Genomic DNA, 18,417 nt, shown 5'->3' on the forward strand with positions numbered 1-18,417 from the left:
TTTTGTTTTTAAGTGTGAATAGTATCATGTATGATATATTAGTCAGGATGGTGTCAACAGGAGATTGACCTATAAGAACAAGCCAAAGGAAAGGATTTAGAGGCTTTGCAGTATTGATCTAATTGGAAATGAGCTACACCCGGGCTGTCAAGTGAGAAATTGAACTAGAAATTAAAAATGTGACATTTTACCCTTTTAACATTCATTATGGGTGGCTTGTGTTTGAAAATGGCTCATTAGGGTACAGTAGAACTGGTATAGAGTCTGTTACTAATTCAGTGCAAGTGACTCAACTGGCTATGCGACAGATGCCACATTATATCATCAAGTCAAACCATGATCCTATGATTTTCTGCACACTGAAACACATCCTTGTTGATAATGACTCAGCCGCTAAACTTGTCAGAATAGCACAATGTAAATTCTGCTTCAGGGTAGATTTTCCTTTTTACAATATGAAAAATAGAGAACTATAAAATCTGATTACACTGCATGTCACACTTAGATACAATTATTTGGCCTTGAGCAACTAACAGTCACTTTAATTTGTAATTTATGAGCTTGTTGATGGTGTTTGGTACTGATTCACAGAGAGTGATTCTGCCACACGCAGTACAGATGCCATGAGAAGTGGAAGAGATAAAAAGCAAATGCTATGTGTGTGTCTTCCCCCTGAGGAGGTCATAGCCAAGTCCATGAGTCATCTCTCAATGCACAGTGTGGAAGTTCCCCTCTCAATAGCGAGCTTAAAAAGCTCTGGATATGTAGTCATTAGTTATGATTATATCAATGATTACTATCAATTAATATCAACATACAATCTGACTAAAATGCATGTAAAAAAATAAAAAGTACATACATATAAGGTATGCAAAAAAGTTCAGAGGTTCATAAAAGTCAAACACTTAATCTGATTGAAACTTAGTTGATTTTCCATTTAAGATAATCTTGAATGTCCGCATGGATTCCAACTCTGCTGCTTTTATTTTTTTGATCACTCCCTGAAAGTCTCCCTCTGACATTTGCACTGTGCACTTTGATGTTTTGCTGTGGACCCCAACTTTTGTAACATCTGCTTAAAACTGACCTCAAATTGTGTGAAGGATCAAAAATGACTAAGCAGTTTTCAGTTGAAGGGCCCATAGTTTCCAATCAGGAATGCAGAGCAGGAGCATGCTCGTCATTTTATTCGGCATTCACCAGGTTCTGCTCCGTAAACGGAGTGAGAATGTCAATGTGGATTTTTGTCCCGAGTCACCTTAGTTATAACATTCAGTAGAAATCACATGAATTATGTTGCGTCCCAGCATTGTGCTGTATCAGAGGGTAGGAGCAAAGTGCAAGAGGGTTTTTTGCTTCTTCTGTAAAATGATTTTTTAAATGGGAAATTATCAGATAAGCCTTAAAAATTCATTATTGACCTGTTCTCTGAACTTTTGATTAAACTTGATGTACGCATACAGTTATTTGAAAAAGTACAATTTCACATGTTCTGTATTTTTGGTCGCTACTATATCTTAAATTCTTGAAATATTTATTAACTCAACATAGTTTGAAGTTCAAAACTTGGTTAAAAAGAATGCCAATATTCATGTTGACTTGAAATATACATCTTGTACCAGAGCAATTTAGGACTAGTTTTAAATTCACTGCACAGCTGAACTGCTTAGGCAGGCTGTTTGTATAATTCATCAGTCAAAGCTCAGCTCTGAAGGTCTCCCGGACTGTCTGGGCTTATCCAATAAGAAGCTACTTAAAAGCAGAACAATACAGATTCACAAATTAACAGCTGAAAAGTCACTCTTTCAGCTCAAAGTAGGATGAACCAATTTTCCAAGCAACACTCTGGAATCCTTTTTATTTCAACTGCATAATAGAAATGTTAAATTGTTTAGAACTATCCAAATTAATCTGGGTAATAAATAGAAAAGTACCAAACCGTGAATGGCTGTTGACAATAAGTATAGACAGCTGACACGCATATTAATCATTCGCACAAGCGCCAGTTTTCTCTGAAATGGCCTGTTGAATGTGATGTTTAGTGCCCACAAATATACTGAATATAAAATATCAAAGGTGAATTTGGAAGCCACTCCGGATACGAGTTCTGAAATACGCTGCTCAGAAGAATTCAAGGAACACAGATCTCTACGGCGGGGGGAAAAAATTCTAAAAATCTGTGCTGATATGGACTGGGTAATGTTTTAGGAATGAAAGGATGCCACAGCATTAATGGAAATGAAAATTATCTCCAGAGGGTTTGATTCAGAGATACCCTGAGTGCTCCAAATGAGATGACAGGTGTCCCTGGGGATATCCTCCCAGCTATAGACCAGGGCATCACTGAGCTCCTGGATAGTCTGAGACACAACCTGACAGCATTGGATGGACCAAAGAAAATGCCCGAGATGGCATGGTATTAATTCCTTCATCCACCTAGAAGTGCCTGCAGACTCTTGCACATGAGGCCAGCATTGATGATCACCAGGACCAACCCAGGACCCACTGCATTAGCATACGGTCTGACAGTTGGTTCAAGGATTTCATGGCAGTCGGGCTGCTGCCTGTGGTGGTGTCTGTGTCCCTCCATGGATACGCTTCCCCAGACCACCACTGACCTACCACCAAAGCAGTCTTGCTGAACGATGTTACAGGCTGTATAACGTTCTCCACAGCTTCTCCAGACCCTTTCAAATCCATCACATGTGCTCAGGGTGAAGCTGCTCTTAGCTGTGAAAAGCACAGCACAAATGCCAATCAGGCTCCACAGTGCCGGGCAGTGAGTTTGGTCTGAGACATTCACACCAGTGGTCTCCTGGAAGTCATTTTGTAGGGTTCTGGCAGTTACTCTTGGCACAAAGGAGCAGATGCCGGTCGTCCCAATGGGTTAAGGACCTTCCACAATCCTCTCCAGTTCTCCTAGACAAAATGACAAGTACAAGTACAAGTACCTCGGGCTGTGGGTGGACAATAAACTGGACTGGTCATGCAACACAGAGCACCTGTATAAAAAAGCCCAAAGCCGACTGTACTTCCTCAGGAGGCTGAGGTCTTTTAACATCTGCAGGAAGCTCCTGAGGATGTTTTACCAGTCAGTGGTTGCTGGAGTACTTTTCTATGCTGCTGGGGGAGCAGCACAGCAAAGAAGGACTCATCCAGGCTGGAGAAACTGATCAGGAAGGCTAGCTCTGTGGTCGGCATGAAGCTGGACACTCTGGTGACAGTGGCAGAGAAAAGGACACTAAAGAAACTGATGGACATTATGAACAATGCTGGGCATCCTCTGCACACGGCCATTAACAACCAGAAGAGTCTGTTCAGTGACAGGTTGCTTCTCCCCAAGACAAGAACTAACAGACTTAAAAACTCCTTTGTCCCACACGCCATCAGACTGTTTAACTCCTCTCTGGAGGGGAGAGGGAGGGGAAACAGGAGGACAAAGGAGGGGGGAACAACTAAGCTGTAGTGCCTCTTCACCTCACTGTGCAATACCTTGTGCAATACTTTTGTAAATAGTCAACAGTGCAATAGACCTCAATACTCGAAATGTGCAATTCATTCACTTGTATTTTTATTTTTTATTCCTATTTATTCTATTTATCCCCTTCGTATATTTTATTTATATTGTCTCTGTATTTATATGTGTGTGTGTGTGTGTGTGTGTGTATATATATATATATATATATATATATATATATATATATATATATATATAATATTCTGTAACTCTGAAACTTCTGTCGGTGCTGTGCTTTTTGGAAATCGAATTTCCCAGAGGAACCCACCCGAGGGATTAATAAAGTTCTATCTAATCTAATCTAATCTAGACTAACTGCCTGTCTCCTTGATCTCCTTTAGTCTCTTCAAACTGTGCTGCAAGACACAGCAAACCTTCTGGTAATGACGCATATTGGTGTTCCATCCCTGAGGAGTTGGACTGTGCACCTGTGCAACCTCTATAATGTCCAAGTATCACCTCATGCAACCAGTAGTGACACTGACCGTAGTCAAATAGAAAAGTTAGTGAACAAACAGTCAGAAAAGATGTCGGTGGTGCTCCGGCGATGCGCTGGGCAGTTTTCACGACCCTCTGCAACGCCTTCCGGTCCGAGGCAGAGCAGCTCCCGTACCAGACTGTTATACAGTTGGTCAGGATGCTCTCGATGGTCCAGCGGTAGAAGTTCACCAGGATGTCTGAGGACAGGTGGTTCTTCCTCAGGAAGAAGAGGCACTGGTGAGCCTTCTTGACCAACTTGGAGCAGTTGGTTGTCCAGATGAGATCCTTGTGTATGTGGATTCCTACATACACATATTCACTTATTCTGTTCACTTCACCCAGTATCCACTTGAAATCTGTATTCAGAACATGACATCCTTCCTGCAAGTTGGATGAGTGTAGCGAAAGTTTACGCTCTCTTTACAATAGAGTGCTGTTACAGAGACTACTCTTTGTGCATTAATCATGCCCATATTATATAATATATGTATTTCAAAGCTTATATGAGGGTCCACTGAGAATTTCCAAAAAAAGTCAAGCATGGCTCAGGATACGGATCATTATACTACTGTATCATCCCTGTTGTACACCTGAAAACAGACCATATCTGCTAGCAGCTCGTGTTACCCAACAATTCCAGCAAAGCCTTGAAATAGAAATTCTACATGGCTTTGAGTGATCAAAGCTGCAACACTGACACTTTACCGTTATTCTCTGGAATACAGATGATGTGACGTGATTCATCGTGACTCAGACAATTCAACAGAAAGGTAGCCGCACCTTTCCACACAGTATGCTTTGTCCATAGATGCCTTCACTCTCTCTTTCTCTTACCCTCTTCATGCATTCTGCACTTTCTCTCAAAGGTTAATAGACACAGGTTTGGTGCTCTAGGCACTGCTCGTCTCACCCATTATTCCAAATGTCAGCTGTGTAAATGATCAGCGGCGTCCTTGTCATCACATATTATCTGGGTAATTGCCCTCTGATAAACGTATTTGTTTTGATGCAGTATTCATACATTGATAGCCTTCCCTGTGATCGTTATAAAAACATGCTCCCCGTTCACCTTTGACTTCTAGATGAATGCAAAACATAAACATAACATGATGGATCTGTCTTCAGTGCTGTTACCAGCAAATAATGTCTGTTTTTTGACTGCTTTGGTAGTTATTCGAGGATGTTTGTGTAATATCAGCTGCGTGCATCCATCCACATATTTAGTGTATCTACAGAAGCAGCTGTGTTGGCTCTTTAATAATATAGTGGGGAAGTTTAAGCAGTTTTGGTCAATGAGCAAACCGCTGATCTACATAGGTTTGTACTGTAATCCAAATGACTAACAGATCCACTCAGCTGCTGCTTGGGTTTCTTCAGTATATATGATCTAAACTGAAGTAAGATCATTTTCCTGCATTTTAATCAGACTTTCCTCTCTACAGTAGTAAACCTGTTACACACTTGTGGGAACAAAAGGTACACAAAAGGACTACAGTATTGGCCTATAATTACCATTAAGAGCATTTTAAAAGGGGATTCGTCATTGTTGAAAGCCTCAGAGGGTTGTGGGTTTGTGTTAAAACGTCCACTAAATTGCTCATTTCCCCATGATTGACTTTGCAGTTTATTCGACATTAAAGATAACTAGAAGCTGGCGGAAAGAATCTGAATGGGAGAAAAATAAAAATTCATATAAGGAAAAATAAGAAAGGACGAGAGAAATGAAAGCGTGTGGCCTCGTGCTCTGAACTTAGTGTTAGTATAGGGAGCAGGCAAATGGCCTGTCAGAGTACTACTGTGGAATCGAATCAGAATCAGAATACTTTATTGATCCCTGGGGGAAATTATTTTTTGTTACAGTGCTCCATTTTAAACCAACATTAAGACAAGACAGACAATACGCTAACTAAGAATAGTACAATATATACATATACATATACATACATACATACATACATACATACATAAGTCACTTATAAATAAATATTTGGAAAAGAAACATGTGTAGTTGTAGCAGCAAACAGTGTGTTAAGTGGATGCGTTGTACAGGGAGATGGCCACAGGCAGGAATGATTTCCTGTGTCGTTCAGTGGTGCTTTTCGGTAATCTCAGTCTCTCACTGAACGAGCTCCTGTGACTGACCAACATGTCATGGAGTGGGTGGGAGGTGTTATCCAACATTGTCTTTATCTTGGACAGCATCCGCCTCTCCGACACCACCTTGAGGGAGTCCAGCTCCATCCCCACAACATTGCTGGCCTTACGGATCAGTTTATTAAGTCTGTTGGCATCTGCGACCCTCAGCCTGCTCCCCCAGCATGCAACAGCATAGAGGATCGCACTGGCCACCACAGACTCATAGAAAATCCTCAGCATTTTCTGGCAGATGTTGAAGGACCTCAGTCGCCTCAAAAAATAGAGACGACTCTGGCCCTTCCTGTAAAGTGCTGTGGTGTTTTTAGCCCAGTCCAGTTTATTGTCAATGTGTACTCCAAGGTATTTATAGTCCTCCACAATGTCAACACTGACCCCCTGGATTGAAACAGGGGTCAAGTGTTTCCTGGTCTTCCTGAAGTCCACGATCAGTTCCTTGGTCTTTGCCACGTTGAGCTGCAGATGATTCTGCTCACACCACGTGACAAAGGAGTCGACCACAGCCCGGTACTCTGTCTCATCATCCCTGCTGATGCATCCAACCACCGCAGAGTCATCAGAAAACTTCTGAAGATGGCAGGTCTCTGTGCAGTGGCTGAAGTCTGTGGTGTAGAGGGTGAAGAGGAAGGGGGAGAGGACAGTCCCCTGTGGTGCCCCTGTGTTGCTAATCACCTTGTCAGACACACACTGTGGGAGACGTACATATTGTGGTCTTCCTGTCAGGTAATCAACAATCCAGGACACCAGAGAAGCATCCACCTGCATCGCTGCTAACTTATCACCCAGGAGGGTCGGCCTGATGGTGTTGAAAGCACTGGAAAAGTCAAAAAACATGACCCTCACAGTGCTCGCCGGCTGGTCCAGATGGGTGTAGACACGATTGAGCAGGTAGATGATGGCGTCCTCTGTTCCGAGACGAGGCTGATAAGCGAACTGAAGGGGATCCAGATGTGGTCTTACTATGGGTCGCAGCTGGTCCAGGATGAGCCTTTCCAGGGTCTTCATGATGTGGGAGGTCAGTGCCACGGGCCTGTAATCCTGGGGGCCACTGGGACGAGGCGTCTTTGGTACAGGGACGAGGCATGATGTCTTCCACATCACCGGGACCCTCTGCAGACTCAGACTCAGCATAAACAGTTTATGAAAGACTCCACACAGCTGGGGGGCACAGGCCTTGAGGACAAGGGGACTCACTCCGTCTGGTCCAGCAGACTTGCCTGAGTGAAGTCTCCTCATTTGCATCTCAACCTGGTATTGAGTGAAGGTGATGGGTGGGGGAGGGGTGTCAGGAATCTCACAGGAGGCAACATGTGAAGAGAGAGGCTGGCACAGTGGTGTGGCTCTGGATTCCAGGCTGACTGCAGGTGAGGTTGTGGGGGTGGGAGCAGACACTGTGGTGTCGAATCTATTGAAAAACAGATTCAACTCGTCGGCTCTATTCTCACCTCCCTCAGCTCCCCTGCTGTTGGTTGGCCTGAATCCAGTGATGGTCTTCATGCCCCTCCACACCTCTCTCATGCTGTTCTGCTGGAGTTTCCACTCCAGCTTCCTCCTGTAATTGTCCTTAGCCTCTCTGATCTTGTCCTTTAGTAACACCTGGACCTTCCTCACCTCCTCTTTGTTGCCCCCTCTGAAAGCCCTCTTCTTGTTGTTGAGGAGGGCTTTGATGTCCTTAGTCACCCACGGCTTGTTATTTGGGTAACAATGAACAGTCTGAGCTGGAACAATGGAGTCGGTGCAGAAAGTTATGTAGTCTGTGATACACTCAGTAAGCCCATTGATGTCCTCGGCGTGAGGCTCACAGAGTGTTTCCCAGTCGGTCACCTCGAAACAGCCCTGTAGTTCCGCTATTGCCTCCTCTGACCACCTCCTAACAGTCCTGGTGGTCACAGGTTCCCTCCTCACAATTGGCACATAGCGGGGGGTGAGGTGAATCAGGTTATGATCTGACCTACCAAGTGGGGGGAGGGAGGAGGAGCTGTATGCATCCTTGACGTTAGCATACAGTAAGTCTAAAGTTTTCTCTCCCCTGGTGGGACAGTCCACATATTGTTTGAATGTTGGTAGTGTATTGTCCAGTGATACATGGTTGAAGTCACCTGAGATCACAATAAAGGCACTCGGGTGCTGAGTCTGTAGCCGAGCTATGGCAGAGTGGATAGTGTCACATGCAGCTGTGGGGTTAGCAGAGGGGGGAACATAAACAGCCACCAAGATGACGTGAGAGAATTCCCTGGGTAAATAATACGGCCTGAGTCCAACAGCACACAGTTCAGTGTCCGGGCAACAAATCCTTTCTTTGATTGTTATGTTGGCAGGGTTACACCACCGGTTGTTAACTAAAACAGCAAGCCCACCTCCTTTACGCTTACCGCTAGCGATGCTGTCCCTGTCCGCCCGAACAGTGTGGAAGCCTTCCACGGAAGCATTCTCATCGGGAATGACCTGGTGCAGCCATGATTCGGTGAAACACATCAGGCTACACTCTCGGTATTCCCTCTGACTCCGTACCAGTGCTGAGAGCTCGTCGATTTTACTTGCCAACGATCGCACATTTCCCATCACGATAGACGGCAGACACGGTTTAAACCTCCTCCTCGCTTCGAGCCTCCGCTGTCTCACCGTCACCTTTTTTCTTCTCTTCTGTCCTTGACCTCTGCATCCCCGATGTGTTTTCCTCCAAATTTCAGCTGGTACTTCTGCGGGCACTTCTGCGGGCCTGGCCAGCGAGCCGGCCGGCATCAGGGCGATCAGCTGATCTCTGGAGTAAACAGTCCGTGCGTGTAGGAGATGTGCCGCGGTCCCGTTCCATGATAAAAGTAACAGTTCCACGGCCACCAGAAGAACAAAAACTCTCTCAATCCACATGATTGAGTAAGAGATAGAAAACGGAGGAAAATACAAGTCAGAAAAAAAAAGAATACGTAAGAAAAAAGAGCTAAACTAAGAGAAAAGCAGGAGCGACTGTAACAGGCTGCACGCTGGTTGGCGCATGCGCACTTATATTGTATGTAGACAGAAAAACTGTCACAGAGAGGCACTCAGTGTTGAGTGTTGGCATAGAGAAAAGATTTAAAACACTGTATTTCTTACGTGCACAATGAACTTTTCTACGTGTCTTATGTCCCGTCGTGGCTGCCCCGCCATGAACCTGGTTCTGCTAGAGGTTTCTTCCTGTTAGAAGGGAGTTTTTCCTCCCCACTGTCGCCACGTGTTTCCTCATAGGGGGGCAATCTGATTCTGAGGTTTTCGTCCCGTTATTGTAGGATCTTTTGTGATTTCGCACTAGATAATTAAAACTGAATTTATTTGAATTAAAAAAGTACTTTAGACCCCATCAACCTTTCTCGTGTTCATATCTAGGACTCAGTGTTTGTTTTCATTAATGTTTTTCCCCTCTTTGTGTCACCTAACACAAATAAATTAATCATTCTTAATTTTCACGCAAATGTGTTATCGGTGCTTCAGACCTATTTCAGAAAACCAAATCTCCTTAGAAAACCCAAGACCCAAGCTGCAGACATTACAAATATCCAGCATTCAATTTCTGGGGTGTCAAACTCCAGGCCTCGAGGGCCGGTGTCCCCTTTAGGTTTTATATCTCACCCTGGGTCAACACACCTGAATCAAATGACTAAATCATTACCAGGCCTCAGGAGAACTTCAAGACATGTTGAGGGGGTAATTTAGCCATTTAAATGAGCTGTGTTGGATCAAGGACACAACCTGCAGGACACCGACCCTCGAGGCCTGGACTTCGACACCTGACCTCTAGAGCATCTCATTTTGTTACACCCACAATTTTGGAATGTTAGCAAGAAGCAAGATATAAACAAATTAAAATCATGGTTCAGCCCAGGTTGGTATTTTCCGAAAGCTGACATGTTATTCCTTACATAAGTCAGCCATCATTGCTAATCAGACTACCAGCTTCACACTTTTTTCTATTGTTATCAATAAAAGTGGCTACAGAGAGACGTGAGAGCAGACACTCTGCAAACACTCCTCATACGTGTAACCACAGGCTAATGTTTGTTTCCACTTTTGTGCGGAAGATATAAAGCTTAATTTAAATGGTTGTGACTTGCTGTAATCTATCAGAATTGTCTTGTGTTTATAGCTTTTTCGCCATCTAATCAAAACTCCAATGATAAAATTCAATTAATGATGTTATAGATGATTATTTTCCTAAGTGTCCATGCACTTGCCTCGTACGAAACCCTGCTTCTTTTAATGTTCTTTATACAAATGAATCATTCTTGAAAACTCATGAAACTTTAAACGTGTCAGAAACTATTGAAAAAGTGCATATTTTATGGGTCATGGACATGGATGGTTTATATGGGTTCTAGTATTGTTGTTAAAGTATTCAGTATGCACATGTACCACCACAAGACTTAGTTGGAGCCATTCTCTAAACCTAACAGGGAGCCTGCTATTTTGATTTTATCAAGCACTTTTATTGCCTTTTTTCTTTTCAATTTCCTGGTTTATACTTAAACTTTTATATAATTATTTACAGGCACATGATACTCAGTTTGTCTTATCTAAATAGCCTTTAACATTGAGTTAGATGTGCTGCCAAAAGGGAGTCAGTCTTATTACACAAGCATTAGCTGATTTTCACATGTGCTCTTTGACATATGGTATACAGCAGGCACTGAGTGGAAACGGGAAGTGATATCCATTTGTTTGTGCGAAATCCTGCAACATTCCACGTCTGAAGACATACAAGCATACACTGACAAGCACAGAAGTTCAAGGGCCTGTTCATTCCTTTAATTTAATTACATTAGAGTATCTTTGACGTTTCTCCGGCTTCGTTCCTGCCTCAGAATAGCTGTCTGTTAGTTATTGTTGTTATATTTAGAGTGTGATGTATTTTTATTTAATACCAGGTTTTTCCATGTGTAAATATAGAGCAGTGACTCCCGTGTTGATTAATTCCTGAAACTCTCCAAAGCTTTTCCATGCTGCTGTCCTTAACCACGTCCACCCATCTCTGCGTCGCTGTGGAGAAGCCAGCGTTGAGGGAGTCCTCAATCAGCTGGTCCTGGAGCACCTGCAGCTTGCTCCTTTGCAGTGGGGTGAGTCTCTTTTGTGTGCATGCTTGCATTTGTCTTCCTGTGAGATTAATGGTTGTGCTCACACGCCACACCCACAGTTGAATGTTTGTGAACTCGAGCTACTGGAAATGTGCAACATTATGACTAAAGCTCTACGTGGATTTTATTTTACGTCTTTGAGCATGTTTGTCTTCCAGTTACGGTTATTTTGGTGGTTCCACGACCATCTCACACTTGTCAGTTAGTGCTTAAACCTCCAGAACTGGTCTCAAGTCATGTTTTTTATTTGCATTTATAATGGGCCACAAGCTATTTTGGAGAAGTGTAGACAGCAGCTTGGGAAATGTGTGAATCACCGGGGACTCACAGAATTTGTAGGAGCACTTTTCAGTCTCACCATCTGTGATCATCCTCTAAAATCACTTTTGATTTACTGCCGGTGTTTGTTTTCTGAGATTCCTGGCCTCTCTTCGGGCCCTGCCAGCATTTTGATTAGTCAGCTGGGGCTGTCCTCCTTTTGCAAAGAGAAAGCAATCTGCGAAATGAAGCGACACAGCAGATCAAGCATGGAAATGTAAGAATCTGTTGAGACAGAAATGGAGGAATCAGGAGCAACATTCGCTGGATGTTTTGGCATTTGACATGCACTTTCTTCAAATACTTTCCAGAGAAAAGCTGATGTTCTGTTTCATGTGTGCATTCTTATTGCAGACATAACTGTTAATCCCTCATGTCTCCATTTCTGCAAAAGTAGTTATGCAGCTCAGACCCGGGCTTTTGCGAGGATTGCTTGTTGTGAGCCAGATAATTTGCCTCAGCCCATTAGGATGCCTTTATCAGGGTTGCCAAGGCTATCACAGGCTCAATTATGGGTATAGTTCAACGATTTCCCCAATGTCTAAAATCATTAGTCCAGTTGGATGCTTGAAATGTCTTTGCTCTCCAAGCCTCACACTAGTAAAATAGCTGTAGGTGAATGCATCTTTAATTTCAAACATTCTGATTACACTTGTGTTTAATTCCCACAGCGTCTATGGAGAACTGTTTTGTTTGCCTTGCTGTGTTGTCACTATACAAAGGTAACTCGTTCCTGACGTGATAGATGACCAAAGAGCCTAAATCAAGCTCAACGCTTAAGTAACGTATTATGTTAATGCTGTTAATATAGAATCATTCCAGAATTTCAGTCTAATAATTTTACTCTTTTTTTCTTTCTCTCTTTTGGTTTGTGTGACACACTCTTATGTTTTCTAAGATTGATTCAGAAGCTGCTGCAGATATAATTTCACTGTCTGTTAGAAATGGCATGCATAGATTATTACAGCGCTGATGTGAAATGGCTGCATGAGATTTGTGCTGTTTGGAAATCAAATTATTTTCTGCTCCTTAATAGTCTTGATGAGTGCATAAAGAATACACGTTACATCTCAGCATATGTCTCTGAACCATCAGCATGCAATTTTAGCAAATTTAAAGAGTGTTAGCTGTCAATGATAAACATCTCAAAGTGCTTAAGTGTGCCAAAGGAGTCATTTACTCCCCAGTACCACCCCAGGTCTGTTTTATGGCATTTTCCAGTCATGTGGAACAGTGTTTCCCCCCCTCATTCGTATCACACTCTACAGTAAAACAGTTTGTGTCATTCATATCAGATTCTAGGATTTCCACTTGGCCTCGCTCAAGATGGCAGGCTTCATCTTTGCTTTAACCTTCATTTGTGGATGGCATAGCAAACTGTGTTCACAGGCATGAGTGGAAATGTTCCCGAGCCCATGCTGTAAATTCTGTGACAGGATCATTCCTGCTTTCAGCGCAGTGCTGTTTGAAATGTCGTAGAGATCCAGCACAGATTTTTTTAGGCCTTGGCCTTTGTGCACAGAGATTTCTCCAGACTCCTGGAGTCTTTTGATGATTTTAGATGAAGAGAAGATTTAAAGTATTCACTTTTTTATATTCTGGAATGTTTAGACATTGGTGTTTTTGCAGATTGGTGAACCTCTGTCGATATTTACTTTTGAACTCAGGTTCTTTTTATATCCAGTCATCATTGATCTGTTACCAATTTACTCAAGTATTTGCAAAATACTTGAGTATACTATCGAATTGAAAATGAGCTGATATTAAACCTATGTTTTAAAAAAACAAAAATAGAAATAGTAATATGTCTCAGTTTAGATTCAGTGTGATTTCTATTGTGGAAAAATAAGGGTTTATGAGATTTGAAAATCATTCTGCCTTTTACATTTTATACAGCATCATAGTTTTGGGAAAATATCTTTTTCCCTTGGCCAAGATCTGCTTCGATAAAAGATGAATAATTACTGCAGGGCGATGCAGATGGGATGTTGAGCCGGGGCAGAGTGTGTGGCTGGACGCGTGGAGAGCCGGGTGGGTTGCTGGCTGCGCAAGAGTAGCAGAGGAAGTGTAGCTGAACCGAGCAGAGAGTCCAGAGTAAATAAATAAAGAGTGACATCCGGAGCAGAGCCTTAGGCCTGGGGAGAGCAATGTGAGCGCTGGATGACAGGGAGGCTGCAGGTCTGATGAACCGGAGGCAAATTAAATTCAGTTGTTTTACTTTTGCAATACTTAGTTCAATAAAAAGTTTTTGTTGTAGCAAACTGTCTGTTTCACAGTGCATGCTTTATCTTAGTGTAACTAGTACCACGTTATCCAAAATTTTTCCATAATGATGTTCTTCTACAATAATTCATCTTATTTTCTGATGTGTAATGACAAATGTTCAATCATTTGCAAAACTAAACTGTAATCTTAAAACCTTATATTGCACTGATAATAAAAAAAATAGATGCTTATTCAATAAAGGACTTGTTTGTTGTTCCTGCTGCTGTTGCAGGACGGGGTCAGATGCCCACAGTGCTCTCAGGCCTGTGGAAAGTCGTCACGTTCAAACTGGATATGAACTCTATTCACCTTACTGTAACCATCTGTTACAGCTGGTGTAGTATATCATTAAAACCACTCATCCACAGTTTAGTTAGCATACCTACTCATTTAATGCTGTTGATTGTTCTACTTCTAACAGTGGAGTCCACAGTCTATCATTTTCATTTTCAATCAACACTTCAAACACATCCAACTTTTTTATTCATGATTCTAGCTGCTTATGCATTACCTAACAGCTGCTAGTCTTACTTTCTATTAATAATTTACAAATTTGTATTGATAATTTAATGTTTTCAACTACTTATTCATACTTTTTTCTCTTGAACTCTTCAGGTCGACTTAATTCTTAAAGTAAATTCTGTTTGTTTGTTTTTCATGTTATTTTTCAGGTACTCTGTCCACCCATCCTCCAGGCAGCGCAGGGCTGTAGTACTAAGTCGAGCTTAACATGTAACCACATTACATCCACTCAGCTGGTGTCAGAAATTTGTCATGTGTCACTATAACTGTATGTCATCATAGCTGTTTGTAGTGAAACACAATATATTAAAAACTTTGTAAATGCTTTTTAGTTACACGTTCTTGGCCTTAAGCTGGAGAAACGGGCATCTCTGCCTGTGCTTAAACAATTATGTGGCATGAGAAACTTGATCCTCTATGATTTGCTTCTATAGAAACCCTATGAATATTTAATCACACAGGTTCAAGAGAACTTGGAAAGTGCCAGAATCAGTTTTATGGCTTTGTGTTTGTTAATAGTCTCATTACTATTATTGATTGGAGAGCAAACAGAGGCCATTAGTAAATGATTCTACCTCAGGGCAGAATCAGCCCCACAGTCCCATCGGCAGACTTGCAATAAGATCATATATGATCAAATTCACTGCGTTATCACAAATATGAAAGTCTTTTTTTTTTAATTAGTAAAACATCGTTTTGTTAGTGCTGAATTTCATTTTGCCGAGGTTCAGAAAAATGGCTCTAATTCACTGAGTGGGCGAGAAATTAAAGCGGATTACTTTTGTGTTTCTGTGGTAAACCTTTGCTGACAACAAAACATCAAGTGAAAAGACATTATGCAATGAACACTAGATTAGAGAGCTGCGCTCGTTTATACTGTTCTGTCTGCCCTAAAATATAGTACGTGGAAAGAGTCGACAACTTTTACATCATCTCCACACGTTTGATTTCACAGAAGCTATAATTCCTGACCTGCTGCTGTTGGGTTTTTATTTGTTTAAGAGAAGTATGAATATAGTGCTGTGACTTCAGTATACCAGACGTATTTACAATATAATTTAAGGCCATGTTGTTACAGATGAGGAAAAACCTTTATGACAGATTATATCATAGCTTATTCCTAGAATAGCTGCACTTGGCGCTATACGAGTCTGGATTGATACGTTTCTCTTTGCCTGAGTTTGAGCCCTAATTAAAAAAAAGTCCTCTGACATTCGCTGCTCTTCATAGTCCTGTAATTTTCAGCTCCAGCAGTCCGCCAGTCTGTTACAGATCCTGAAAAGCAAGTCTAAACTATATATGTTGACTGTGGATTTGGAAGCACTGTTGAAATTGTGAGACGGCTTCACAAACAGTCTAAATGTCAGCAGGGCAGTCTTGGAGATTCTCAGCTATTGTTTTTCACAAGGCTGCTGGCTGACTGGTTTAATTATCTGTGACAAAATTTTATTGCACTCCCAAAACCCATAAGGAGTACTTGTCATCCTTAGAATTGGAGGGAGGACGTTTGACGGGAGGCTGTTAGATCACATTTTTCAGAGGAAAGATTTTACTCAGCACAAATCACACCCCACTTTTTAAAATCTCCTTTCTAATACTGTGTGTAATAGACAGGACATAGCTGAGCTGAGAAAGCAGGGAATTGAATTTGGTGCTGCCAAAACGGACAAGAAGTTTACGTGAACATGCCCAGATTTTCAACATGGATGACTTCAGAGAATGATTTTGTCTCATTGCTGACCAAAAGCTTATCAAAATTCTTTCATAGTAGTTAAAAAAAATACTGTGGCGTTTTCGTTTAAATGAACAAAGTCACACTTGCATATGAAAACAGTATGTGAATTCGTGCTGTGCTGCATTTTAAACATGTAGGATTTTTCCCGAACATAAACGTGTCCAGAGAGGGTCCGGACCACGTGTGACCCTAAACTGGAAAAGCAGAAGAAAATTCACGGATGGATGAATACAAATGTTCATATTTACTGAAAGTAGAAGCATTTGAACAGTTTAACACGCCCGTAGTGACTTTAACACGAAACCAACCCGCCACACAGGCCCTTCATAGTTACACAGCCGGCCATTCTGTAAAGCCTCATTGATTATAGCATCTCAGCTGTCAGTTTGATTAAAGGTAAAGTGGTGCAACTTGTGATGGGAGTCAGCTTAATGGAGTGTTGTTAAATAAACATTGACCTGGCCAATCAAGATAAGATACCTTTATTAGTCATGTGCAGACTGTTCTCAAACTGATCTCCCTGTTGGAGCTCAGTCTGGGGGGAGTTATTTTTTTCTCCTCATCTTTCCTCATGTTGTGCAGTTTCCATTGCTATACCTCTCTGACCTGTCTTCCCCATGTGATGTTTTGGTGTAATGCATGTATGGTCGGAGGGTAAGATGGCGCCGCCATTGCGTGCAATAGGTCGGCAGCCTTAACATGAAATTTCCCCTTGTGGGACTAATAAAGGTATCTTATCAAGACGGAGCTGTGTGAGGCTGTGACACCAGCTGGGTGGATGATGATACTGTACACAGAGGGGGCAGCAGGTTTATATCAGACAAGAAGGACCCTGACATGTGTAGGATGGGACTGATAGTTTAATTGATCTATAAGCAATCATCTCTGTACTTTGTAAATGAGAGCACATGTTATACACACATGTGTCAAGTCAGTTGCAAAAGCTATTTACTGTTATCCTATTCCTGGATAAAAATCTGACTCCAAAATTTTGAAGTTGAATTATGTAGTTATAGACAGTTGATGATTTTCAGCATTCGGTGTGTTGAGCGTTGTTACCGTGCAGCGACGTGGAAAACTCGGAGCCTGAGCGTGGACTTTGTACCCGTTCCTCCCCCCACCTCACTACGCCACCAGGAAACCATTTCAGTGGAATACAAATGCAGCCATGAATGGAAAGACAAATGTTTAGTCTAGCAGAGGGATGGAAAGCGAATGGTGGAGGCCACGCTGTAAAAGGCGAAGAAATAATTTAATAAGACAGCACTTCTGAAACGACTCACACTCCTTTTTTCTCCCCCCAGTACCCTCCGCATCCACAGAAAGACATTTGGAGCAGTCACAGGCGGTGGCTTTTCAACACACACGGGGGTGTGGGGTGGGGGGGGGATGCCTCATGGAATAATGTGGCTTTAAGCGATTGTCAGAAGCTCATCTGCCGTAAGTGCTGCAGGTTTGACAAATGATGCTGCCAAACAGCCCAGACTCACCTAACGCTGAAGTCCTGTTGCAGTGACGATGATTAGAGGAGCTGACCTGAGAGAGAGGAAAGAGGCAAATGCATGCATGGCAAAAATGAAAGAGAAGTGCTCTGACTGCACCTGTAGCTGCTAATATGTCGCATCTGTGAGCACATCAATTTCAGGCTCCTCTGCGGTTTTCAGCACAGCAGTTATGGGGCCGGTGGGAGATGGCAGAAAGCCTTCTTCAGTCTGTGACAAGTTCCTAGAAATGCAAACACATCTACTGGGTGTTGGGCACATCTCTGTTTTTATTTCAGATATAACTGAACCTCGTGTGCAAACTTGTGCACCATGATTAGGTTTAGATCTAGTTAAACATCTGCCCTTCTTTTATGTTTATGTAATATATATTACTATGTAAATGCTTATAATAAACGCGGCTAAAGTTTCAAAAAGCGAGTTAATCATAAGTCATCTGTATGAACCAGAAGCTCAAATTTCAGACTGCTCTAATTTTTTTTCCAGTCTGGCTGTGGATGATGCCATTGACAGCAGATCTCCCTATATGGTTATCTCAGGCACACAGCTCCAGCTGTGACCACAGACAACCACACTACCTGCTTTTTAAACTTTCAATTCCTGGGGGGCAGTGAATTAGGAGAAAGTTGGTTTGGAGGTAAAGTGAGGAGAGATAAAAGAGCCTGTTTCTGACAATGAATGAACTGAGGGGCTGCACTAAGATGAAGTATAAGAAAAATAAGGATTATTTTGAACTGTCACTCATTGGAAAGCTATTCTAGTTAAATCTTTTAAATGTGTTTGCTTGAAAGGCAAACGTTTTCCTTGTTTGTAACCTAA

At 42.1% G+C, this 18,417-nt stretch overlaps 1 protein-coding gene across 5 annotated transcripts in view; it reads left to right on the forward strand.

The window, feature by feature from the left end:
• trappc9 (trafficking protein particle complex subunit 9) overlaps positions 1-18,417 on the forward strand; it is a 231,322-nt gene that overhangs the window by 153,658 nt on the left and 59,247 nt on the right. For 4 of the 5 annotated variants that reach the window (XM_024798279.2, XM_024798280.2, XM_076878906.1 and 1 more), the window contains one exon: positions 11,148-11,238. In XM_024798279.2, the coding sequence (XP_024654047.2) occupies positions 11,148-11,238 (91 nt within the window). Of the gene's footprint in view, positions 1-11,147; positions 11,239-14,510; positions 14,588-18,417 lie in introns of those variants that run through there. The other variant, XM_024798281.2, reaches the window with a different exon arrangement.

The sequence above is a fragment of the Maylandia zebra genome, linkage group LG22, assembly GCF_041146795.1.
Source record: "Maylandia zebra isolate NMK-2024a linkage group LG22, Mzebra_GT3a, whole genome shotgun sequence".
In the NCBI taxonomy this organism is placed as follows: domain Eukaryota; kingdom Metazoa; phylum Chordata; class Actinopteri; order Cichliformes; family Cichlidae; genus Maylandia; species Maylandia zebra.